The sequence below is a fragment of the Marmota flaviventris genome, chromosome 10 (assembly GCF_047511675.1).
Source record: "Marmota flaviventris isolate mMarFla1 chromosome 10, mMarFla1.hap1, whole genome shotgun sequence".
Lineage (NCBI taxonomy): Eukaryota > Metazoa > Chordata > Mammalia > Rodentia > Sciuridae > Marmota > Marmota flaviventris.
The window spans coordinates 31,532,703-31,558,334 of record NC_092507.1 but is presented as its reverse complement, the minus strand read 5'-3'; the positions used below and the strand labels follow the sequence as shown (position 1 = coordinate 31,558,334).

General features: G+C 55.2%; 1 protein-coding gene across 2 annotated transcripts in view; it reads left to right on the top strand.

Moving 5' to 3' along the window:
- The window catches only part of Hivep3 (HIVEP zinc finger 3), a 156,026-nt gene extending 130,394 nt beyond the window's left edge, over window positions 1–25,632 (top strand). For both annotated transcript variants that reach the window (XM_071617752.1, XM_071617753.1), the window contains exons 5-8: window positions 8,675–8,850; window positions 14,753–14,839; window positions 18,994–19,925; window positions 21,030–25,632. In XM_071617752.1, the coding sequence (XP_071473853.1) occupies window positions 8,675–8,850; window positions 14,753–14,839; window positions 18,994–19,925; window positions 21,030–21,827 (1,993 nt within the window). In that variant the 3' untranslated portion in view covers window positions 21,828–25,632. The remainder of the gene's footprint in view (window positions 1–8,674; window positions 8,851–14,752; window positions 14,840–18,993; window positions 19,926–21,029) is intronic.

Genomic DNA, 25,632 nt, shown 5'->3' with positions numbered 1-25,632 from the left:
GGGCCGTGGGAGGGGACAGCCCTGCCAGAGGAAGCACAGGGCCCCTCTGCGTCGGAGGTGTGAAGGATCTTGCAAGCACGAGTGTTCTCTCCCAGTGATTTCCAAATTGTTTTTACATCACAGGACTCTTTACACCGTGTTCAGTTTACACAGACACCCGCTCTGAAAAACAACTCGTTCAGAGCAGCTGTGGGAGGAAGGACCCCAGAAACGCCCTGCTCAACCTCCCCACGCCCACCCCCCACAGATCCTGAGCAGTTTGCAAGTCCATGTTCTAGAACCCACCTGGCCGAGGCTGCTGCAGGCTGGCACCACTCCAAACCCTCCCTGCTTCGAGGAGTCCACTCCTCTCTGTCGGTTTCATTTCTCTGAACACGAGGGGCCCAGGCTTCTGGCTGCCTGCCTGCCTCCCTAATCTCCCTGTCTGGTCGGAAACAGGGTGTGGGCTGCATTCTGCAGACCTAAGCTGACTTCAGCCGGGCTTGGTGCCTGCGGGGTGGTGCTTAGGCGTCTGACTTGGTCAATGAGAGGTCACTGCGCCACATCTCCACCTATCACACCCAGTCGTGTGGAATAAGTAAGGCTCTTCCTGTTCTCACCACCAGGCGGGTGTCATAGCCCTGGGCCACCTCTGTCTTGCCAGCTGAGGCTGGAAACTGGTGTTGAAAGATCGTGACATAAAGCCAAGAAATGGTGAAAATGGTACTTGTGGGTAGCAAGCCTGCCAACTGGACAGGGACTGGTCTTGGCAGTGGGGTGCTTCCAGAATTTCTAAAAGAAGGCGTCCTTGAACCGCTCTTGTCTCTCTAGAATCTGTGGCCTCTATCTTCCTGCCCCAGCCTCTCCCTGGCCTCTGGCACTGCCTCTACTCCATCCTCCATTCACAGACCAGGAGTCTCCCAGGTCAGCCCCCGCAGACCCCACAGGAAAGGCAGTGCTGTGTCAGCCACCTGAGACCCCCGCCACTGCCCTTTGTACACTTTCTACTCCTGTCTCTGTCTGTTTTGTGATCTCTTAAGTGGCTGTGAGTCACTCTCGAGACCAAGGTCTGTCTTATAAAGCTTCATACTCCCAGCCCTGGACCAGCCTCAGGCCCAGACCAGGCCTAAATAAGTATTGAGGAAACAGAACCCTGCTCGCAGCTCACACTGCTGCACACAGACTCCACTGGCGGTGGGCTCTGTGGCTGGTTGGATCACGTGTGTGTGGCCTGGCACTCCTGGCACAGCAGGCCCGGGTCTGGACAGTGCCTCAAATGCACCCCCACCTCAGACATTAGGATGTGATGTCATTTCTGCAGAACCTGGTCAAGAGGAGGATCTGAGACGTGCTCAGAACCCAGTGTGAGCTTCCCCGTGACCCGCAGTTCAGCCGCCCCGGCTCATTTTCCACCAAGGCGTGTGCTTCCTACTTTGGACAACTGAGTATTTTTAGCAGATCCACAGCTCCGCAGGCTGGGCCACCTGCCTCCTGCTCCACTCCCCACAGACATCCCTTCCTTTTTGAGCTTCCGTCGGGGAGCAGACAAGCCAGCCAGCTCACTGTGGCTGGACCTCCAGGGCGCAGTGACTGCTGGGAACCAGACCTGAGCCTGGCTTCACAGGACACAGGCTTGCCCTCCAAAGCAGGCCTCAATACAACAGAGTGGGTTTCTGATCACTCACTTTGTGCGATTATACCCAAGGGGCGTGCCCCCGAGGGGGAAGCACGTGGAGCTATGAGATGGTAATAAAATCAGTAGGTTGACAAGCCTTCAGAGTATCTAATTTGGAGGAAAGGTGAGGTTTGATAATTAAATATTAATAATAAATGGAAAAGTCAATAACATAAATGTGGAATTGCCTCATAGAATCTCGGATTAGGAAGGTAACTTGGAGGCCATTGAGTTCATCTCTTCCTTTAAGAGAATAACACAGCTTGGTGGAGAGAAAAGTCCTGCTAGAAGGAGAGATGTGCCTTTGTCTACTAGCTGTATGACCTTGAGGAAGTTACTTCAAACCAGAAGTTCAGCTCCCCACTTGATCTGCCTCTCCTTGTTTGGTTTTGGAGGGTTTTTTGGTTTGTTTGTTTGGGTTATGTATATACTGCGATTGAACTGAGGGGCATTTTACCACGAGCCACATTCCCAGCTCTTTTTATTATTTAATTTGAGACAGGGTCTTGCTAAGTTACTTAGGGCCTTACCAAGTTGCTGAAGCTGGCTTTGACTTGTGATCCTCCTGCCTCAAGCTCCAGAGCCGCTGGGATTACAGGTGTGCGCCACCACACCTGGCTAGGAAGTGTTTTTAAAAACAGAATTGCACAGCAGTTGAACACCTGAACTTTGTAGCCAGGCGACCTGAGTTCAAGTTCTAACTCTATTAACTCACAGGCTGTGTGGCCTCAGGCAGGTTACTTAACCTGTTGCTGTTTTCTGGTGTAAATGGAGTGAGTGGAGGCCCAGTCTTACAGGCCTGTCGTGTGGTTTAAATGAGGTAATGCATGCAAAGCATTTAAAATAGTGCTTGGCACCAGGAGGAGCTATTTAAAGTCTGCTAATATTTTTAATTTTAAAAAACATCTGGATGTGTGCTTTTCTTGAAAGCACTAGAAGATGTGACAGCCTCGTGCCACACTTGGCTAGATGGGTGTACTCCCTGTCCTTGTAGAGAGAGAGTGTGTCCTACCTTCCAGTTCTGCACAGTGCCCACCACTCCCCTGTCCTTAGGCCTCCTCTGCTTTGCTCACCACAGTGCCAGCCATGCCCCTGGGCACCCTGAGCCTGCGCTGGGTCTTAGGGGTGAATATGGAGTAGCTGATGAAATGCCCATGTCCCTTTTACAATGGTCCAGCAGGTCCACCTACAGCCTTCTGGCACTGTGCCAGACATGCCATTGCTCATGGCAGCCGGAACTCCTTCCTGTTCATCTGGCCCCTATGGGAACGTGGCTGATGATGGGGAGCTCACTTCCTTACAGAGCAGCTTCATTGATGAGTCCGTCCCATTCAGAGCCAGGAAGAGCAACCTCATCCATTGCTCTGCCTGAAATCCTTTTAAATTCCCATCCCACCCAGTCTTGTGGAGCCCAGAGCAGCGTGTGTGGTGTGCCACCTCCTTTGGGAACACTGTGCCAAGCTTCTATGGGCTTGGTGGAACTTATGGGTCTGATTGCCTCTGGAGAGTCTGAGGCCACAGCGCAAGGTGTCACATGCTGATTGTTCAGGCAGGCAGCTCACTATGGGCAGTGGGGACCCTGACCAAGTCCAGCTGTGTGACCCTGACCAAGTCAGCCCCAGGGTCAGATCTGGGCTCTCACCCCCACTTCACACTTTCTAGCTGTGTGATAAGGTGGGACGAGACACTCAACCTCTCTGTTTCTCTTTGCATCTGTTCACAGGCTGCTTGAGCAGCTTTCTTTTCCGTTGAGACCATGAGTCTTAGAGCAAGAGAATGAAAGCAGAGTCATCCAGGAAGAGCCCGGCAGTTCCATGCCCAGGCAGCACCCATCATCTCCTGACTCCAGGCAGCAGGACAGAAAGCTGCTTTCTACCAGGGCTCCAGGACCCTGGTGATGTAGCCATGGGGGCTTCTGGCCCTACTCCACGGAGCTCCTGGCAGACACAGTTCTGAACCTCAGGCAAACAGGTGGCCCAACCTCAAACTCTAGGTCCCTCCAGCCAAGATATCTGAAACCCACAGAAGAAGCTCTTTTCCTTTAAGAGCACATCCATACCGCCTGACCAAAGCCCCTGGCTTACCAGGACAGCAGAAGACAGGCAGGCAGTGGGCCTGCAGTCCACGGTTCCAGACCTGGCTGTGGTGGGCTGTCTTGCAGCCTCAGAGCAGGCAGGGAATTAGTCCCCTCCCCAAATGGGATCAGGGCAGCCTATGGCCCAGGTCTCCAAGGAGCAGCCTGGGGTGGAGGAGGTGGCAGCGAGCAGACCCGGGAGGAAGGCCTGTGCCCCAGGAAGGCCCCCGCACAGGCCTGCTTTCCAGCCCTAGCCCTCTCAGGGCATTTGCTGCAGCCGTGGACACCTGGGGATTCTAGCCCAGGGCTGGACTTTCGGGAAGGGCTGGGTAGAGACGGAGACCATTCTTGCTTATCTGCAGTGTCACAGGTCCCTGGGAAACCAGAGAGGGAAGGTGCCAAGAAAGCCTTGGTGGGTACCATCTGAGAGCAGTAGTGCAGCAAGTCTACATGGGGATGGGGACTAAGTAGGAAGATTGTGTCAGGGTGATCTTGGCCATGTCACTTGAACCTTTTAGGGCTTTGTTCCTGTTTGTCAACTTTCTGTTACTGTGACAAAATACTTGAGATAATTTATTTAAAGGAGGAAAGGTTTGCCTTAGCTCATGGTTTCAGAGGTTGCAGTTTGTGGCCGCTTGAACCATCACCTGTGGGCCTTTGGTGAGGAAGCACTTCATGGTGGGGAGCATATGGTGGAGGAAGCTGTTCATCTCATGGTGGCCATGAAGCAGAGAGAGAGGAAGGGACCAGGGTCCCAATTTCCCCTTCAAGGGCGCACCCCAGTGTCCTAACTTCCTCCCACTGACTACCTCCCACAGAGGTAGACCTTACCTGCCCAAGGTCCCCCAGGTGGATGTTGAGGGGCAGCTGGGTGTTCAGCCTTGTAGTCCTGGTTGGAGCTGGAGAGAGGAGGGGGAGCCGTGCGTGCTCAGGTGGGAAGCCACCTGGGGAAGGGGCGAGGTGAGAGGCACACAGGCTGGAGCCTGGGGGGAAAAGAAGAGGGCTGCACAGGAGGCGCAGTCTAGAGGGAACGTCACTCCAGCCACGCAGTTGCCTCCAGAAGGCAGGGAAGAGGGCAGACAGGGTAAGGTAACCCTGTGAGCTTGGCAAGGACTGGTGGTCAGCAGAGCAGGACTGCAGTGACCCAGGGAGCGTGGAGTGGTGAGAAGGATGGACAGCAGTACGGAGGGCCCTTTCCAACCTGGGTCCGTGCAGGGACGCAGAGGAACTAGAGCTGGAGTGGCTTGGGATCCAAGGGGGGCTTGTGATGGGAGAGAGCGGAGCCTGTGTCTGTGGTTAGAAGGAGCCAGGAGGTGACAGTGGATGGGGTGGGGCCTCTGTATGGGCAGCAGGGCCAGGTCCTCAGGCAGGAGAGACCAGCCCACATTGATACACAGCTGCCCCATGCCTGTCCCTGGGCTGTACTCTTCAGGAAACACAAAGACAAGACGTGGTCCCGGCCTTCATGGAGGAGAGGAGTCGCAGGATCCCATTTTTTGCCAGAGCTGTGTCTTCCAGGTCCTGGGGTGCTCAGCCCTTAGCGGCCCTCCTCAGGCTCTCCGTCACCTTCAGCCCCACTGGCCGCCCTTCTGAAAGACCTCTCCTCTGGGCTTCCAAACCACAGTTCTCTCCTGGCTCCTGGCTTCTCTGACCTTCCTCTGTTTGGGGCAGGTTTCCTGGTACCATATTTTCTGCTCACCCTTATCCTTGGGGCAACCCAGGCCTCTGCCCGTGACACGGTACCGGTCTAGTTTTTCTTTCTCTTGTGTGCTCACCTTCTCCAAGCAGGTCTGCACAAACTCTCCTGCGTCCCACAGATCCCCGTGTGCTCGACGTTCCTTCACATCTCTCTCACTGAGTGTGAGACACAGCAGTTGAAAATCAGAATTCCCCATCGCATCCCCCTCACGCTTGAACGGTGCCGCCCGAGGGAGCCAAGCTGCAAACTTTGGATCTTTGTTTCTCCCTCATTCTGACCCCCACCCCAGCCAGATGGCCACCAACGTCTTCTGGTGTCCACACTCGAAGACCCTCGGGTCTGTCCTGGCACAGGAGTCCACACTCACTTCCCTCCTCCAAACCACACCCACGCATCCGGAACTGTCCTTGAGACTTTATAGCTACATGAGAGACAACTTTGAGCAAATCTCAACTCCTTAAGGTGGCATTGGATGGTGATCCCCCTGCCCTGCCTGTCCAGCCTCAACTCCTCTCGCCCACCACACCCCAGGACTTATCAACCCTGCCGCTGCTCCTGGGGTCCCTGCTGGGAGCCCTCCCTACTACCTGTCACCATCCTCCCCAACTGCTCCCACTCGGGCTCTCCCTCGGTGCTCCCCAGCAGATGGCAAGGTGTGGTACATGGTTCTGCGTGCGCCCCAACCCCAGTCAAGTCACCACCCTAAAGGACTCGGTCTCTTCTTTCTTTCTCTCTGAAGACCATGCGCCATTCGCTTGAGCTTGATATGGAGGGAGAAATGCAGGGGGCTGAGATAGCTGAGGTGGACTGGCGCGAGGACCTTAGCACAGAGCAGAGCCCAGATGCAGCAGAGGTCAGAGAGGCTGTGGGCAGCAGGAGGGTGCAGAAAATCTGACTCCAAAGGACACCATCGTGCTAGGTGGTCAGAGGAACTCAAGTTTCGTGGACCCGCCGGGCAGGGCCGGGTGGAGGTTGAAGCCAGGTGGCAGCAGGAACCTCCGGTGCAAAGAGGAGATCCAGCCATCCTCTCGTCTTCTCCTGGCTGGGAAAGGGTGCCCTGTCTCAACCTGCTTCCCCTGGGTCCCAGGGCACAGAGGGTCATGGGAGTTAAAATCCGGGTGTGGACAGCTGTGTGATGGTGAAGAGTTATCATTTAGTAGGCAGACATCCGTGTTTGACGGGAGGGTGCTCTTCCTTTAGCACAATAGTCAGTTCCCCCACCCCTCCTCCAGAGCCTGCAGTTCCTCCTCTCGAACACAAGATGGTGTGTGCCCTTGACCAGGGTTGAGGTGGCCTGGGGCCTGAGGACCCTACCTGACTGGCTGGTCAGCACCTGTAAAGGTGAAGGAAGGACAGCTTTAGGTTCCTTGAGAGGCAGACGGCCAAATCTAAGGTGACCAAAAAAACAGGCCCATAGGGGACAGCAATTCACATGCGAGTGTGCGTGAGTGGGCAGTGTGTGTGTGTGTGAGATAGAGTATAGGGTATGAGTGTGGAGGTTTGTGAGAGCCTGAGCACAGGGGTGTAAGAGGGATGTGTGTGTGTGTGTGTGACTATGAGGAGCGTGGTGGCAGTGGAGGCACGAATGAGGGTGTGAACGTGAGTATGGGGCATGAGTGTGAGAGAGTGTGAGGTCTATGTGAGATCTGAGCCTGGGTGGGTGGGTGTGAGAGTGAAAGTGTGAGGGGGCTGGAACTAGGGTGTGTGAGAGAGACAGAGAGACTGAGCGTGAGGGGTGTGTTTGGACTTGAGTGTGGGGATGTGTGTATGAGCATGAGTGTAGGGTGTCTGAGTGTGAGTGTGGAGGGGTGTGCAGCTGGTGTGGGGGCACACATGTGTGAGGGTGCATGAGTGTGTGGGTGTAAATGGGAGTCTGAGTATACATGAGAGAGAATTTGAGGGACGTGTATAATTGGGGTGTGCGTGTGACTGGGTGTGTGCGGGTGCAGGTGAGTGTGGGGTGTGGGGTGACCCTTCTGCTGCTGCCTGCAGCCCCTCACAGAGCCCTGTCTCAGGCCCATCCCTGTGACATTCTCTTAGCCCTAAACTGAGGCTCCTGAAGCAGGGTTGGGCCCTTGTCACCTCCTGCCCCGCTCCCAGTCCCCATCACTCCCTGGCCCTCTCTCTTGAGTGTGGTGATGGGCAGCTCTGGCTGCAGGCGTTGAAGGCGTGCTCACCTCCTGCAAAGCACCCTGCCAGCGGCCCTGAGGCTCCGTGAGTCAGAAAGCTCTCTCCTGGAAGCCGGCCAGGATTCCCCGCTGCCCGCCACAGCCTCGCCCGCCTGCGTCTGGAGACGTGCTCATTTGTAGTGCCAGAACATGGCAGTCCGCTCATCGTCGGTTGAGCCTGTGGGCTTTGTGGGCTTCTTCCTGCTGGTGGAAATGAGAGTGTCCAGTTCAGGGTCTGGGGTGTCAGTGGCCCTGAGCCCCAGCAAATGGGTTGGCCAGTCCCGAGGCCCCTGAGAGCGGCTGGGGCTTCCTGATGCGACTGGGAATCTGTGTCCTACAGAGCTTGACGGAGCTGGGGTGAGGGAGAGAGCATGGGGCTCCTGGCCGCCAGGCTCTGAAACCAGGAAAATAATGGTGGTCCTGGCATTTGCCTCCCTGGAGCATCGGGGTGGCTTCCTGACAGCTTGTTTTCACCCCTCCTGGGAAATGGACGGGCTCAGGGTAGGCAGGTTCGGATCCTGGTTCTGTCCCTTTCTGGCTGTAGGATCCTGGGTGAATGTCTCGCCCTGTCTGAACCTGGGGTCAGGTCAGGGTCCTCTTTGTTGTGAGGTCATTGTGATTTAATCCAGGTCAAGTGCCCAGCACAAGGCGAGCTGGGTGAATTACAGCTTCTAGAGCTGCTGCTGTTATTTTGTGGGATTTTACTCTGTGACTCTGGTGGCCTACGGTGGCCGTTCTGTATGGTGCTCACTCTCTGTGGCCCAGTGGTCAGGGCTGGTTGTGGAAAGGAGGCTGTCAGAAATGCGCTTCATGTCCCCTGGCAGGAAGTACCTGCCTGCTACTCTAGGGAGAAAGGCAGGTGTGGCGGGCGTACCTTTCAGAGGTGGCCGGGTGCAGGGGTCCACTGTGGATCCCCAGGGCGCCTTGCTCCCTCCCAGCCCACGGTGCTCCACATTCTCCACTCCAGGCGTCGTGACTGGGCTGGGCAAAGCTAGGAAACCGTGCATCTTCTGAGGTGGGAACCTGCCTCTTCTCCTCCCTTTTTTTTTTTTCCTTTACATGACACCTGTTGCTCATAGGTACAAATCAAACGAAGAGTATGTATATGTGCGAGGCCGCGGCCGAGGGAAATATGTTTGTGAGGAGTGTGGAATTCGCTGCAAGAAGCCCAGCATGCTGAAGAAACACATCCGCACCCACACTGACGTCCGACCCTATGTGTGCAAGCACTGTCACTTTGCTTTTAAAACCAAAGGTAAGAGACAGTCAGCTGGGGCACTGGCTCTGCCCCCTGCAGGGAGCTCCCCTCTGGGAGCCCCAGCACAGACCTGTTTGCCTGGGGCCTGACATTCATTTCCTGAGTTCCCACCCCACTTGGTGCCCATGGCAGAACAGCCAGCTCCAGACTGGGCAGTGGCACCCACGGCTGCCCCCGCAGGTGCTCCTGGATCCCACACACAGCCCCTCCTCCCACCGGCACACCCTCTCACCTCCCTGGGGACACACCCCCTCACCTCCCTGGGGGCACTCTGCCCAGCTCTTGGTTTCCTACTTATCTCATCGCTCTTCCTTCTGCATGTCTCCGTAGCCGTTAATCCACTGATCTGATAACGTCCAGCATCCACACCCGTCACTGCCACTCTTGCATTTGGAAATCCATCCCACCCTGGGCCACTCGCACACTCGCATGCTCACACGTCTTGTGCAGAGTTCACTCCTGCCCCACCCCTCCTCACCACCCCGCCATGCCCCTGCTCTGCCAGGCTTCTCAGTAGCCTTTAGCAAAGGGCCCAGTAGCCCCACCCCTAGACCTGCAGCGTCACTCCTGCCCCGGCCACACCCACATCAGGGTCAGGACAGGCTCCGGCAGTCACCTGTGAAAGGAAGGACCGGCTGTTGAGAGCATGCATCCCAGAGAGCTGTGATGGGTCCCAGCAGTGGCCTGGCCGCCGGGGGTTGGATGAACCAGGTCCATGAGATTCTTGGATGGACTTAGTTCTTTCCCTGCGAGACCTGCAGGGAGGGTCCTGCCTCTTGCTCACTGTTTTGGGGAGCTGAGCAGAATGGAGTGCCTCGGAGGGGGGCACAGGCCCTCAGCACCCTGGCGGTTCAGCTTCTTATGCTTTGCAAATGCCCGCGTCATGGTTTGGACACAAGGGTGCTATCTTCTCCTTTGAGCATGTTGGGGGCCTTCATGATGGCCCCTCATTGTTTGCCAGGGAGCAAAACTCAGCACAGACTTGGGCTTTGCCACTTGTCCTTTCTTCTGTTGATAAAGCTGTTCCCAGTGGTGGCCACTGGGCAGCCTCTGTGGAAAGAACCCAGTAGAGGCTCCAGCCTCCCTCCTTCCTCCATCCTCTTGTTGCCCGGCCCCTTCTGTTCTTTCTGTACTAGATCAGAGGCCAGTTTATCACATGTCCTGGCTCAGTGGCCTCCTCTCTGGCCATGTTCCTATTTCTGGTCTCCCAACCCCATTAGCTGAGCCCGACCCTCGTCTGTCCTCTCAACGTCATCTTTGAGTTGAACTCAAATTTTCCCACCAAGGTTTTGGGTTGGATGGAGTTACACAGCCCCCCCCCCCCACTTCCTTTTCTGTGTCCTCTTCTCTCTTAGTGGCTCAGAAACAATGTCCCAAAAGGTGCCCAGAGAGTGCAGCTAGGCCTGGAGCCTCCTACCCTGCTGATGAGCACATCAAAGGCATCTATCCCTAGAGCCCTGCCACACCCAGGGCAGCTCAGCTCAACTCAGCCTGGACTCAGGCTCTGTCCCCACATGTCCCCTACAATCCAATTTCCTGTGGCCTTAAGAAGCCAGTTGGAATTTTATGGAAGAGAAAGATGGGGAAATTTGGCTGACCGTTTAAGTAACACAGTCTTAAGTAATACAGCTCTAAAAGTGGAAGGCTTCTTGTCCAAGCCCCTGAGAAGCTGTAGAAAGTGAGTCCCGGAACCAGAAGTGACCATGCACGAGAGCCCCTGCCTCAAGGGCACCAGCCCTCCCCTTCCTCTGGATGAGCAGGTCCTCCTGTCTCTGGAGGGAGGGGCCAGGTCTGCAGTCAGATGACCTCTGGAGTGGGTGGCAAGTGCTGCTTCTATTCCCAGCGCATCCAGGGGATCACAGGGCTCCATCGTCGGCATGAGGAGCCTGGGAGAGCCCCTGGCCACAGGCCACACAGTACACCTGTGCCCAGCACACAGCCCCCTGGGAGCCTCTGCCATGTGAGACAGGAAAAGCCCATTTCTGTTGACTCCCAGCACAGGCAGTCCCCTAAGGGACCCCGCTGAATTCCTCTGCCTTGCCTGTTTTGCCAAGTCTGAGTAAGGTCTGGGGTCTTCATGGGAACCCCCACTTTCTAGGAGGCGCCTTCAATGGAGGCCACCCCTGGCCTGACCTCCCTTCCTGGGTCTCTCTGAGCCACCACAGAGTGCAGAATCTGAGCAGGTGGGGTGGTGCCCCACATTTCCAGGGGTGTGGAGTGTCCTCTGAAGCAGGGCCAGGCCTGGGAAGCTTTGCTCTCAGCCGGGGAGCTTCCCGGCCAACGCCAGAAGACATCTGAAAAGGTAGAATCGAAACTCTGTGCCTAGCAGAGGAGGCCTCTTGAGGCAGTGGCAGATGGAAGCAGAGAGCCGGTGGGCATGAAGCGGGGAGGACACTGGAGCTCTTGGCCCTCCCTGGGGCCAAGCTCTGATAATGCAGCCCCTCCCTCTCCTGGGCTGTCTGCATACCTCTCAGGTGACCTCCACCACTTTCCTCTCTCTCCCTTAAACTGTGGCCTAGGCAGCCTACATGAGCATTAAGGCTTGGCCTGGCAGTCCTCGGGACCCCTGTCACCTCTGCCTGGCTGTGCCGCGTCTGGGAGCCCTTCCTGTCTGTCTCTGTCTGCCTGTCTGTGTCTCGTCTCTGTGTCAGACGTGGAAGTGGCAGCTCAGGCCTCTGGGAGCTACCTGAGGAGCAAAGGCCCGGGGACTGGCCTGTAGTCTGTCCTCTTCAGATGGCTTCCAGAGGTCAGCAGGGTGGCTGTGCTGTGTGCGGGCCATTGCGCCGATCGCAACCTCAGAGGACAGAGATGGCAGCTGTGGACAGGCCTCGCGTCCATTGGGCCAGCAGGGTGGGGGCAGGGTTCCTCCAGATACCCGTCACCTTCCCCCCACTGGCCTTTCCTCCTCCACTCCAAGCTGTCACTTTCTGTGGGGGGCTGGGTTGGCTGTGAGAAGGAGTGGCTCTGCCCCTTGACAGGGACCTGGCCTCCAGCCTCTTTCTGCAGGGTCAGTAAGCCTCTCCCTGGTCAGAGGCAGTGACAGGTGGGGAAGGAGGAGTGGCGGGGGGGGGGGGGGGACCGGACGAGCTCAGGGCCACTCGTCCAGCGTCTGCTCCTGTGACCTGCAGACTTACCTCAGCCTCCCTGCAGCCTCCGAGGGTGGTGGCAGAGAAGAGGCAGACCTGCCGAGTGGGAGCTTTGTGGGGCCTTCTCCTGAGCACCCCTGAGGCCCAGACCGAAAGGTGAAGCCATTTCTTCATGAGCATCACCTGAGCACCTCTCTCCTCCTGACCCAGCACCATGTGTGGCAGAGTCCTGGGTGCTCCATAGAGAGTGACCGTCATGGAGGGGGGTGGGTCTGCTCTGGGCCAGCCACACTCTCCTGCCGCATGGGTTGTGTCTTCAAATCCTCTCAGCATCCCCACGAGGTAGGTATTACTTTACAGCTGCAGAAACAGATTCAGAAAGGTTCAGAACTCAGGGTCACACAGCCAGCAGCGGCAGAGCCTGGGCCACCCCAGGCCCCATGCTCAGAATCATCTTAGACTGTTGCTTCCCCTGCATGGAGCCAGCAAGGACCCCGGCGCTCCAAGACCTGGGCCCAGTCAGTGCTCTAAACTAGCTAGCACTGTGTCTTGGGGCCACTTGGTCAACCATGGTGGTTAAGGGGAGTCATGCCACCACCCAGGACAGCCAGTGATCTTAGCTAATGGAGTCATCAGCACCTGGGCCCAGAGTTAGGTGAGCAGCAGGGACAGGCCTCAGCCTGATGGGGGTTGGATTATATGGTCTGTGAGGTCCCTCCCCAACACTTGTGATGGCATTTCCCTAGGGGGCACTGAACACCCACAGTGTGCTCAGTATCTAATGTAACTGGTAAGAAACCTAATCCATCTAGGGGAAAATGTTTGTGAGAAATGGCATGATGGCCAGAAGGAGGAGTGTTCATGTCCTCGGTGGCCTGGGGTCATCAATGCAAGGAGGTTGCTTCCAGGGCTTGAGGGGTTGGTGTCTCTTGTCCACGGAAGACCCCAGGAGTCTCTTCCCACCTCTTGACAATCTTCAGGCATGACAGCGAAAGTGGCATTCACGAGACTGATAGAGACCTTTGGGAGCCCTTTGGTCACAAGATGTCTTGGGAAGATGTGGTTCTGCTCCCCCTATGGTCAGGAGTAGAACAGCCCGGCTTCTGTCCAGTGGCAGGAAAGGAGGACACCTCTCCACTTGTCCTGCTGCCCTTGGCTCCCCACACCTCAGGGAATCCCAGCTTTAGCTCTCCTCCCCCAACTCTTCAGCAAAACCCCAAAGTTCTCAGGCTGATTCAGAAGCACCCTTTGATCATCCATGGGCAGTCCCCCTGTTTACCCACCCATCCGTCCCCTCTCCGGCTCATTTCTCCACCATCCACTTTCCCTGTCTGTTTCTTGCACTCTTCCCGTCCATCTCTCCTTTCATGCAGCTTCCCTTCCTCTCCTGCAGTCTGACCTCCCACTTCCGCATGTGTGTGCAGCCAGCCGGCAGCTCTCCCTCCACCAGCTCTCCACTTCCCATGTGGAGAGCTGACCCCCTTTCCATCCATCCGCCGGTTCATTTCCCTCATCCACTCATCTGCCCATCTGTTCATCTGCCTGTCTGCTCATTCTGTCCCTTCCCTCTGCTCTCTTCCTATTCTGCTTTCCTTAGTTCCTCTAGCCACCGAGCCATCCATCCCTCCATCAATCTCTCTTTACCTCCATTCCAGCATGTCTAACTCTTTCCATTCTCCTCTCCTCATCCATTCATTCAAACTTACACATTAATACAATTCATGAGACAAAGCACCTGACTTGGGGAACTTATGATTTATTATGTGGTAGAGCATTTGGAAATACAGCAGTCCTCAGAGCACAGTCTGGGATGGGCCCAAAGGAACATCCAAGGCATCTGGCCTGTTCTCTTGGGGCATGCTAGGGTCACTTGACCTCTCCTCCCAGGACATGGCTGTCCACAGAACTCTGTGGTTTGTGAAATGCTGTGCACATGGCAGGGGAGTAGGGAATGAAGTTGCTGTTCCCATTTCCTGATCTCACAGAGCTGCGGCCCCTGCTCCATAGCCTGCAGGGCTGGTGTTACAACTTTGGGCAGAGTTGGCCTCCCCAAGAGTTTTGTAGGCATGGGGCAGGAAAGAGCCTTGCCCAGGCCTTCCCTGAACCACCTGCATCCTGTGCCTGCACTGCACATTGGCCTGGGGAAACAGGCCCAGGAAATACACTCTACTAGGGAAGCCAGGCTTGGGCCCCAGGCTTTGGCTCCCAGGTTCGTGGCCAGTAGATGTCCCTACTCTTACTTTCTGTCCTCTCTCCAACCCTAAGAGTAACTTTGCCCTGGATCCTCTTCACAGACCCTAAGGTTCTGCCCTATGGGCTGCCTGGAAGAGACCTTGGCCAGAAGGGCATGTTCAATCCCCACCCTCCATGATGGTCATTGGGAGTCCCTATGTTATTGCACCACTTAAGGTGGCCAGTCATCCTGTCTGAGGCAAGCTGCCAGCTCCTGGGCCCAGACTGAAATCAGAATCAGGAAAAAAACAATTGCACTTGAGTGATTTTTTAATAATTTCTTTCTTTCTTTTTTTTTTTTTTTTGGTTTTGTTTTTTAACCAGCATCTCCCTTTCTCATTGGACCCTCTGTCTGTCCCTTCACAGCCCCATGCCCTCCCCATCCCGGCTCCTGTGTTCCACCATGACCATCAGCTCTGGCTGCACGCCTTGGCCTGACCATTGGGGCCGAGGGGTGCCTGGCCTCTGCCCAACCCCTGCAGCTGGCAAGGCTTCTGCTGGTGTGAGAAGCCACAGCTGCCTCTGGCCCTCCCCAGCCCTGTCCTGCAGCTGAACCTGAGTCTGTCCTCATTCCTTTCCAGGGAATCTGACTAAGCACATGAAGTCGAAAGCCCACAGCAAAAAGTGCCAAGAGACAGGGGTGCTAGAGGAGCTGGAAGCCGAAGAGGGTAAGGAATGGGCACGCCCACCCTCCACCTGCCCCTCTCCCTGTCCCTTCCATCTGCCTTCCTCTCCACTGCTGCCTCTCCCCCTGATTTTCCCCCTCCCTCCCATGCCTTTCCCTTCTGATTTCTTCAACTGTTGGGGCACAGAGGTGGAATTCACAGGGGATCACCCCCACTCCCATCTGCAGTGGTGTTGAGCACTGCCGCCCCTCAGAGCTCTGTGGATGTACACTGAGTATGAGCACATGTGTAATCGCCTTTGGCAACGAGCACCAGCTATGTGCCAGGCACGTTCTAAACACATGCCTGAAATACCCGGCAGACTTCACAATGACTCTGTGGGTCCTGACTCTAGAAGCTCCATAACCACACTCTGACATGGGCCTGAGGGTTTTAAGAGAGCCAAAGCCAGATGCAACAGCCCCTGTCACCTACCAATCCCCATCCCATGACCACAACCCAGCCAAGTCCTCCAGCACCAAGAGTCATGTTAGAGCCAGTCATCTTCCAGCACACAGGGGAGAGGGAGGAGCTGATCGAGGCTGTGGGTCTGGTGAGCACTGCCCGGTCTCAGCACCCAGGTAGGAAGCCAGAGGAGCTTTAGCAGATGGACAGGTAGTCCCTCCAGCATAAAAACCTTTGACCACAGATTTCTTGAAATCAGGATCAAATACTTAGAATGTAACATAGGAGAACCTGTGTGTGTGTGTGTGTGTATTTTGTTCAGTTTTCATTTTTCAGATTTGGAGATGTATTTGCAGTCTCACAAAAGAGTTAAATCACGTTTCCCTTTCTCTTATAGAACAGAACACAATGAAATTGGGGCTGTACTTCCCAGTACCAAATTGTGGGGCTCCCATGCTTGTCAAGAGTGGACATCAGGCCATTTACAGAGATTGTTCCATTAGGTCCTCATAACAGGTGGTAGGAACTTGTGTTTCCGCATTTCAAGAAAGTAAAGTTCAGACAGGTAAAGGCAGTCACCCAAGGTCACAGAGATGCACTGGCTCCACACTACTTCCCCATTGCTGGGGGAGCTTGAGCCCAACCCAGAGCCTCTCTGTGGTCCCTGCCTCCCTCCCAGCCTCACTTTCCCAGTGGGGTGGACAAGGATGACCACACCCACCGTTGTGAGAATGAAGTCTACACATTCCTTCCAGAAGCAACTATGAGGACAGCTCTGCTCTGAGCTCCACTGTACAGTGTCAGGAAGCCTGTGTTCTAGAGGGAAAAGCAGACATTGAATAATATGTAATAGAGCAGGGGAGAGAGGCAGAACAAAAAATAAGAGGCCAAAGACCAACTGAGAGCCTGGAACATAGCTTTGTGGGGTCTGGGGAGAGCTCTCTGGCAGAGGAAGCAGCAGGTGCTAAGTCCCTAAGACCACAGCACTTGACCCCTGTGGCTAGAGCCCACTGACACCAGGACAATGGGTCAGAGACCTCGGGCCAGGAAGGTCAAGGGGTGAGCTTGGCTGTCATCCAGTGTGAGAAGGGTAACACCAGGAACTTCCCTGACCGCCTGGGCTCTGGCTGGGTGCAGGGCATAGCCAGCAAGGGGCACAGGGGAGGCAGTGGTCCAGGCCAAGCACACCTTAGGCTCAGACCGCCACACAGTGCAGGTGAGAAGTGGTGGATTCAGAGGTAGAGCTCACAGATCTTGCTGTCACATCAGAGGGGGGAGAAGAAGAGGTTAAGGAAAAAGGAACCCAAAGATGACTCCAAGGTGTCTAGCTTAAAGATGGAGTTGCCACCTCCCGACTAGGCAGATTCAGGGCATCAGGAGTTGGTGTATGCTGGACATGAAGCGACAACGTGGGAAGGTAGCCTGAAGCCCAAGCCCTCTGGTGGCTGGCATTGTAGCCCCGCCCTGGAGGAGATGAGGTCGGGCACCAGCGCCACCGTGTGGCGTATTCCAGCTATGGCACTTAGCAGTGCAGAGGTGCGCTCCTTTGGTGGTCCTAGGGCCCTGAGCTCCTAGTGGGCAGGACTTGTTGAGCTTTGCCCTTGATCCCAGGGGCCAGACATCCCTATGAGAGGCATCAGGAAGGGGCGAACCAGACAGGGGCATATCCCCTAGAGTCCTACAGGAACCTGGATGTGGAAGGCATGGCCAAGCGTGCACCAGGCCGGGCATCCTTGGCTACCATTATTCATGTGCTGAATGACCAACACAGGCCACCTCAGTCTTTGGGCCTCAACTTCCCCATCAGTGAAGAAGGTCTTTAAGGGCCTCCCTGGTGAACATCAGGAGATGCTGGCCCTGACTCCCTCACCAGCTGCACCACCCACTGACTGATCTGCCCAGTGCTCATAATGCTGCTCAGCTACCTGCCTCTTAGCTGGCCGTAGCTAAGGATTATTGGGTGCTAACTGTGTGCTGGACCTCAGAACTCTCACAACACTTTCATGAGGGGCTATTATTACTAATACCCCTCCCCATTTTACAGGTGAGAAAACTGAACAAAAAGATAAAAGGAAGTTAGCCAGAGTCACACAGCAAGGGAATGGTGAAGTTAGGATCCAAACCAAGGCCATGGACGCTTTTCAAAGCATAAAACCATTTTTAAGCTGTCAGTGTAATAATGCAAGGGCTGTGAACCTTAGTTCTAACTCAGCCAGGAGCTTGATGGATGATCTTGGGTGTACCCCTACCCTCTCTGTGCCTCTGTTTCACCATACCTGAGTGAGGGGCAGGGGTAGGTGAACTTCTGGGGCTGCAGTAGTCTACAGCCAAAGTCCTTGGCAAGGGGACTCAAGTTTGGCCTGGAGCCAAATTTCAAAACTTTGCCCTCCCATCTCTATCCCCCTTTCCCTCCCAACCCCCACCCCGTCCCCATTTCCTCCCGATTCCTCATCTTTTTGCTCCCTGCTGCCAGGAGACCCTGCCCTTCCTCTTGTGGCCCTCCCCAGCTCTACCCCATCATTTTGGACCTGCAGCCCACCGAACATCTTCTTTTGTCCATTTTACTTCTGCATGTTGATTTTTTGGAAGCAGGCGGTACTGGGCGTCCTAGCCCTGGGGAAGCTGGGCCTGGAGGAGATCCAAAGCCTGGGTGCACCAGGGGCCTGGGTCACCTGCTATGTCTGGTGGTCCCAGTCAGTAGTGGGTGTAGTAGTGGTAAATGTAGGTGATGGGCCAGCCGATGGTTCACCAGCCCATACTCTGGCCGGAAACATGAGGTCATCATTATCTAGCAATGGACCAGCAGGACCCAAAGCTCAGGGCCTTTCAGGTGGGCCAGACATCAGCAAAGCTCTCCCCAGCATCTAGAATGCTGCCCATTTCAGATATGGCTCAGACGAGACCTAATGGTGACCCACCTGGTCCAAGTTGCTCCTCGCGAAGCCAAACCAGGAAGCTGGCATTTCAGAGCTGCTCTCCCCAGGCTAGGAACATCATAGGCCTTCTAAAGGGTAGTGGCTCCTCAGGACAAGGGCATGGCCAGTGTGGGCCCTGCTCTGTGACTTGAGGCTAGCTTAGCCAAGCTTCTCACAGGGGCCGTATTTATTCTACTACCTACCAATTGTGCCAGCCAGCAGCACCCGATCATGGTGTCAGATATGTGTTTAGACTAATCATGCAGGCCAGCTTGGAATAATAAATTTCATCTTTAACGAATCCACAGTGACTATAATTTTGGAACCCTGGCTAGGTGCCAGGCCTGTATTTTCTCTTCTTAGCTAACCCTGGGGGGTGAGACTGTCATATTTGTTTGACAAAAGGGGAGACTGAGGAATAGCAAGGCAACATAACTTGCTCAGGGTGAAACCTGATTATTAATGGAAAAGGAGACTGTCTCACCTGCTGCGGTTCAGCCCCAGACCTACTGTGACCTTATTGGGTAACTTACTGAATCTCTCTTACCTCAGTTTCCGCATCTATAACCTGAAGATTAGAATAGTCCCAGCATTCTTTGAGGACTACATGGATTAATACACTTAAAGCTCTTAGATCTGAACTTGCATGTGGTAGAGATGAAGTCATTGCTGTTCATGATGATTTACAAAGCATTCGCATATCTGTGGTGTTACTTGGTCCACCCAAGAGATCTTGTGCCATTACCATAGCAATACTGCCTGGGTGGCAGATCAAGAAACTGGGCTTTAGAAGGAACAGCCAGGGCTGACCTCAGGTCTCCTGCATTCTCCCCTCAGGAACCAGTGATGACCTGTTCCAGGACTCGGAAGGGCGAGAGGGCTCCGAGGCTGTGGAGGAACATCAGTTTTCAGACCTGGAGGACTCGGACTCGGACTCAGACCTGGACGACGACGAGGACGAGGACGAGGAGGAGAGCCAGGACGAGCTGTCCCGGCCATCCTCGGAGGCGCCTCCACCCGGTCTGACAGCCATGCCGCGGGCAGACTCCTCACCTGTCCAGGGTCCTCAGCCCCCAGATGCCACCTCTGACAGTGAGGCCACACGAGGCGGCTCAGTCTCTGATGCCGAGCACTTGACAGCCAGCCGTTGCTCCACGTCCAGCCAGAGCATCCTGGGTCTTCCCCAGCTGGGACCGGCCCTGTCGGGCCCTGTGGAGAAGGACACAAGCTCAGCCCTGAGCTCTAAGGCCATGTCCCCCAGAAGGCCATGGTCCCCAAGCAAAGAAGCAGGCAGCCGTCCACCACTCGCCCGCAAACACTCACTCACCAAAAACGACTCATCTCCCCAGCAGTGTTCACCGGCCCCAGAACCACAGGCCTCAGTTGCAAGCATGCTTGGCCCCCAGACGGGTCCAGGAAGGGACACGGCCCCTCCTCCTTGTGGGTCTCCAAGACTTGCGCTGTCTTCTCTCACTCCCCACCCCCCGGGAAGAGAACTGGCCCCTCGAACACATCTATCCCCAGAACTTGAGGGAACCACAGATGGAGGCCTCTCCACACGCTCACCCACCGGGAGATGGTCTCTGGGTCGGGCTGAGTCACCACCACGGTCAGCGCTGCCATGGAAGCGGGCCCTGGCTGGGCCAGGCAGCCCCGCAGCGGATGAGCATGGTCCAGGCTTGGGGCCAGCTCCGCGGGTTCTCTTCCCGCCCACACCTCTACCTCACAAACTTCTTGGCAGAAGCCCGGAGACCCGCACCTCCATGTGGGTGAGTTCCTGCCGTTGTCACTCCTGGGGGTGGGAGGGTTACAAGTTCACACTTTCTGAGAATCACACCTGGAGCTAAACGACTCTGCCCGATGAGTAGTTGCTGATAATTTAGCAAACATTCCTTGGGCGCTACTATACCAGGCACCAGGCTGGGCACCTTCGGCCATCTGGGTTATGACACTTTGTTGCAACTTCAGCAGCAGCAAGTGTGGGTTCCGGAGTTCATGGGTCAGAGTCCTACCCCTAGTGAGAGCTGTGGCCTTGGATGTGGGTGGAAATACTTGTGTAATTCCCCACCGGACCCAACCCAGCCTGCTTGCTGGGCAGATGGCAGAGTTTAACCCCAATCATCTCCATCTCCAATGTCATTGTCACAGCTCCCCATAGCCAGTATTGCTCCTGTCAGACCATGAGCACAGCTGCCATTGGCCAACACCGTCCATCGTCCCGGCACCTCAGCACCCCACTGATGCCACCTGTCACCCTGATGGATGTTGTCCCATCATCCACACAGTCCCTACCCTATTGTCGTGCCATCTCTGTACCACCAGCATCCCTGTCACCACAGGACCCCACCACTGACAGTGCCATCTCTGTCAACTTCACCTTCCAACACCTTTTCTGTCACAGTGTTGTCATGACCTGATATTGTCACTCCTGGAGAAATCTTACCTTGATTTTGAATTTGGAGGTCACGTTACAGTTCCTCATGGTGGAAGGTCAAGAGCCTTGGGTGGGAACCCAAGTGCCAAGGTGAAGTTGCATGAATGAAGACCATTTTAGGAATAGGAGGGCAGCAGAACCAAGGTAGAGGGCCAGGCCAGAGTGACAACAGGGTCCCCTCCATCGGAGAACCCTTCCTCCAAATGTGCTGGCGGGGGGTATGAAGACGATGGGGCAGAGTGGGCTCGTGGTCACTAGAGCTGGAGACAGCCCGCTGGGCAGCATCGTGAGTACAGCCAGCAGCCTGGTTCTGGCCCCAGCTCAGCTGGTTTCACGGTGGTCTGGGGCCCACTGCGCTCCGTGCCTCTAGGCCGCTGTCCTCCATGTGCCCGACATGTAACCCTTGCCTTCCCCTGTCTTGTTTTTCTGACCCCTGCAGAAGGCCGAGTCCCGAAGTCCAACCTGCCCGCCTGGCCCTGCTCATCCTCTTTCCTCCCGACCCTTCTCCGTCCCCCATGACTTCCACGGCCACATCCCCGCCCGGACAGAGGAGAACATATTCAGCCACCTGCCTCTGCACTCCCAGCACCTGCCCCGTGCCCCGTGCCCCTTGATTCCCATCGGTGGGATCCAGATGGTCCAAGCCCGGCCTGGGGCCCACCCCACCCTGCTGCCAGGGCCTTCCACAGCCTGGGTCAGTGGCTTCTCAGGGGGTGGCAGTGACCTGACAGGGGCCCGAGAGGCCCAGGAGCGAGGCCGCTGGAGTCCCACTGGAACCTCATCAGCCTCTGTGTCCCCCGTGGCTAAGGTCTCCAAGTTCACACTCTCCTCGGAGCTGGAGGACAGAGACTACCCCAAGGAGGGGGAGAGGACAGGCAGAGGCCCAGGCAGACCTCCTGACTGGGAACCCTATGGGGCCAAGGTGCCTGTGGAGCCTGTGGCCACACACAGCCCCTGTACCCCACGGCCACCCCAGGGCCAACAGGTGGCGCAGTCCTGGAGCCTCCACTTGGAGTCACCTTGCACGCTGGCCACCCCTGAGGCCTCTGCCGCCCCACCACTGGACCGCAGCAGCTCCGTGGGCTGCCTGGCCGAGGTCTCTGCTCACTTCCCAGCTCGGAGGAGGAACCTCTCTGGGGAACCCAGGACCAGCCAGGGCTCCCCCAAGCCCTCAGGTAGTGGGGAGCCCAGGGCATCGCCACCCCAGCCCAAGGACAGGGCCCCCCCAAGCACTTAGCCTCTCTCCGTCCGACCGCGTCAGCATCTGGCTTCCGGTGTTCCGCAACAGACGTTTGCAGCCAACGTCCTGGAGTCATCTTGCTCCCATGGGCCCCCTGTCCCATCTGTCCATCTGTCCACACAGTTTCTGCTCAGCTCCCATCTGTTATATCTTCCCACATATTGCAGTTACCTGTGCCTTTTTCTATACCTTTTGTTGCTTGAAAAGAAACAAATCACACACACACACACATACATAAAAACAAGACAAACCCACAAGGAGCTTGAGGCTGTGGATAGTTTGTGCTTTTTAGGAAAGGCTGCAGGAGGGGTGCTCCCTGCAGTCACAGCCACGGCCTCCAAGGACAGCGAGAGGCAGCCGCTGGCCTAGGGAAAGGGGATGCACTGAGGGCACAGAACACAATTAAGTGGAGACGCAAGCAGTCCGTGTACAGAAGTTTAGGGTTCCTGTTCATCGCTGCTTTAGTTCCCCCTTCCCTGCCCCGGCCAGCGGCCACTCTTTTCTGCCAGAGAAGGGCCAGCAGCCCCAGGCAGAGGAACACAAATGCAGGCAGAACCCCAAGAGATCATCTTCTTTTTCCTTTTATTCTCTATAAGAAAAAAGCGGGGGTGCAGTTGCTTTTGCTAGGATTTCAACCCAAAATAGCAGGTAGAAGGTAAAAACCGGTTGGTTCCCCCAGGGATCCCAGATACCCGGCTCATCTGAGTTGTGGGCTTATCCTGCATTTCCCAGGTAAGCAAGCCATGTGACAGCCCCTCCCTTCAATACCCCCATCCTGCCCCCAGCCTCTGGGCTAGGAAAGGAGTCCAGACTGTCGCTTTCTTGGCTCTGGCACACCTAACCCCTGCCTTGCTCTCCTGGCCCTGGCCCTCCTGACTGGGAACCCTAAAACCCGCAAAGCTGAAGGGCTGAAGCCAAGCCTAGAGACTATCCTCAGCTTGGGATTTGGATTCTGCTTCACCTCAGTCCCTGCAGCACAGGGGCCTTACGACCTTCATAGCTGGGCTTTTCCAGTGCTCGGCGCTGTGAACTTACAGGGCTCCGGGTCCTTTGGAACAGGACTGGTTTCTCTGTCCCCTCCACACATGGCCAGGCCTCCACTACCTAAGGAAATACCCCAAACGGTGACTGGTAGGAACTGCCTTGGCCTATGTTTTGGCTTAAATCTCTTTTAAGACACCCCCCCCCAAAAAAAAAAAACCCCTATAAACATAGAAAAAGAAGATGGTGTTTGGCATATCCCCCCCACCTCCTCCTCTTCTCTTCTCTCAACCTAGAAGAGTTGTGAATTGTACCACATCCTTTGAATTTTTCTCTTATTTCCTGGGACAAAAACAAAAACAAACAAAAAACTCTGCTTTTCAAGAAAAATAATTTGACCAGAAATTTAAATCCCAAGTTAAAATATGGAACTTGACCTCCAGCATGTTTAGCCCATATAATCAATTGTAAAAGTGAGTGCTCCTGTGCACTGCTGCTTAAGGTTCCCATTTCCACCTGGGAGAGGATGAGTTTCCCCTATCTTTCCAGAAACAACTAATATTTTACAAAGAGGGGCCGTGGTATGTCCCACCCAGGCTAGGTGCTGGTGCCACCTTGCACAGAACAGGGACCTCTCTGGCCAGTTCCCAGACCTCCGCCAGGCTGTAGATAGGCCTCAACCTCGTGCTTGGCCATCCTTCCCCTCTCTCCAGCTCAGGCCTTTCCCTACAGGCCCCTGCTGGGTGGACAAACCAGCCACAGGCCCAGCCTCCACCAGAGCAGCCGCTCATTCTCCTCTGCCTTGCTCCAAGCTAAGACAAAAAGAGCAGGGCCTCCCTGGGGGCCTCCTGTACTCTCGAGCGAGCGCTGGGGAGTTGGGCTAGCGCCTGGCTGCTTGACTCAGGCTAGGGCTCCTGCTCACCTTAGGAGAAACCAGCAAGCCTACCTGGGCCACATTGGCACTCTTTGGATCTGTAGCAAGTGAGTAAGAGCCTGGGCTCTGGTCCCAGACCCTGGCCTCTGTCCTGGGCTCCCCTCACTCAGGCCATTCATCCTGAACCCCTAGGCTTCAAGAGCTGAGCCTCAGAAGCTGGATACATTTCTGTCCCTGACTGCTGGCTTGGCTCCTGACCTTGGGGATAGCCACCCCCCTCCACCCTACTATACACCCCAAGCTCTCCCAGGCACTGTTCCCCCTGTACTCAAACAATCCATCCACCAAGGTCCCCTTCCTGGGCAGCCTAGTAATGGACAGTGTGGCCATCAGGGGAGAGTCCCTGCAGTTTCCTGAAGAAGTAATGGGCCAGGGATCACTGGAAACCTAAGGGACAGGGACAGAATACCTTCATAGAATCTGGCCTCAGTGCTGCTGCCCCACAGGGGCCCAGAAGAACCGAATTGATACCACCACAAAGCACAGTGCTAACCCTCTCTGCCAGACCCTGTGCCCACTCTCCTGGGCACTGGGCCCCCAACCCATATGCACAACCTCCCGCTTTGGGGGAAACCTCTCTCCAGCCACGCCCCATTCTGGGCCTCTGCCCTCTGCCAGCCACGCAGTTTCCAGCCTGCCTATGATCTACTGCCCCTGCCCCGGGGGATCAGTGGGGCCAGCGGCGCTGACGTGGTGCACACACCCAAGCTAGCTCTGTTGAAATGCCATTTCTCGGGACAGACTAGCTCTCGTCCTTGGATGTTGGCCGTGGGGGAAGAACCAACTTGCTGTGGTTTCCAGACAAACCTTATCTTCTGCTGGGGATCCCAATCCACTTCCCCCCACCTAGGCCTGCCCTCCAGGATGCCCTTCACACCTTGGCAATATCAATCATTCTGGGTACTAACCCCTTTCTTCTCCAAGGACAGGCCTGCTCTCTCCTATCCTTGTCCATAGCTTACACTGGGGTCCCAGCCACTGAGACCCTCCAGGGGCCGGACAGTAGCAAACTGCTCACTCCCCCAGACTTAAGTCCCTCCGTCAGAAAAAGTCTGAAAGAATTCGCTTCCAGATTCCTCTAGGCCCTGTTCCCTTCCCACCCAATCCTTTGGAATAAGGATAAGCAATGTAGCTGAGCTGAATTCCTCTCTAGACCTTGTTCCAGACAAGTCTTTCTCAAAACTAAAGTCCTGGCCGAGCAGTCATCCTCGGAGACCAGTCTGCCCCGGGGTAGAAAGTTCCCGAAGACCTGTGCAAACTCTGCTTCCGTGTCGTGATTCCAGTCTGCTTCCCATTAGGAAAAAAAACGCATCGGCACTTATGATCACTTTAACTAAATCTAGTGTTAAAAGAAATGAAAAGAAACAGAAAAAAGAAAACGTGTAGGCAGATGTAAGATACACACTCTCTGTAAGATAAATATTTGCCTTTTTTTTCTAAAAGGTGTATGTATTCTGTACGTGAAATTGTCTGTAGAAAGTTTCTATGTTCTTAAATGGCAATACATTCCAAAAAAATTGTACTGTAGATATGTACAGCCACTGCACTGGGATGGGGTAGTTTTGCCTGTAATTTTATTTAAACTCGGGTTTCTACATTTGCATCTTGCAATGTCAGTATGGTATATATCAGTGCAAAAGAAAAAAAAAACTCAACAAAAAATCCATGCAGGTCTAAAGCACAGAGTCTGACGTACAAAAGGAAAAAAATGCTCAGTATTGATGTGTGTGACCTTTGTTGTAAATTACATCTGTACTGTGAATGAGAAGTTTTTACAAGTATAATAATTGCCTTTATTACAGCTCCAGCTGAGTGTTCAGCCGGAGGATATTTTTTAAAAAAAGAAAAAGAATAGCACGTTGGAATAAATTTGAAGATCCCAACATA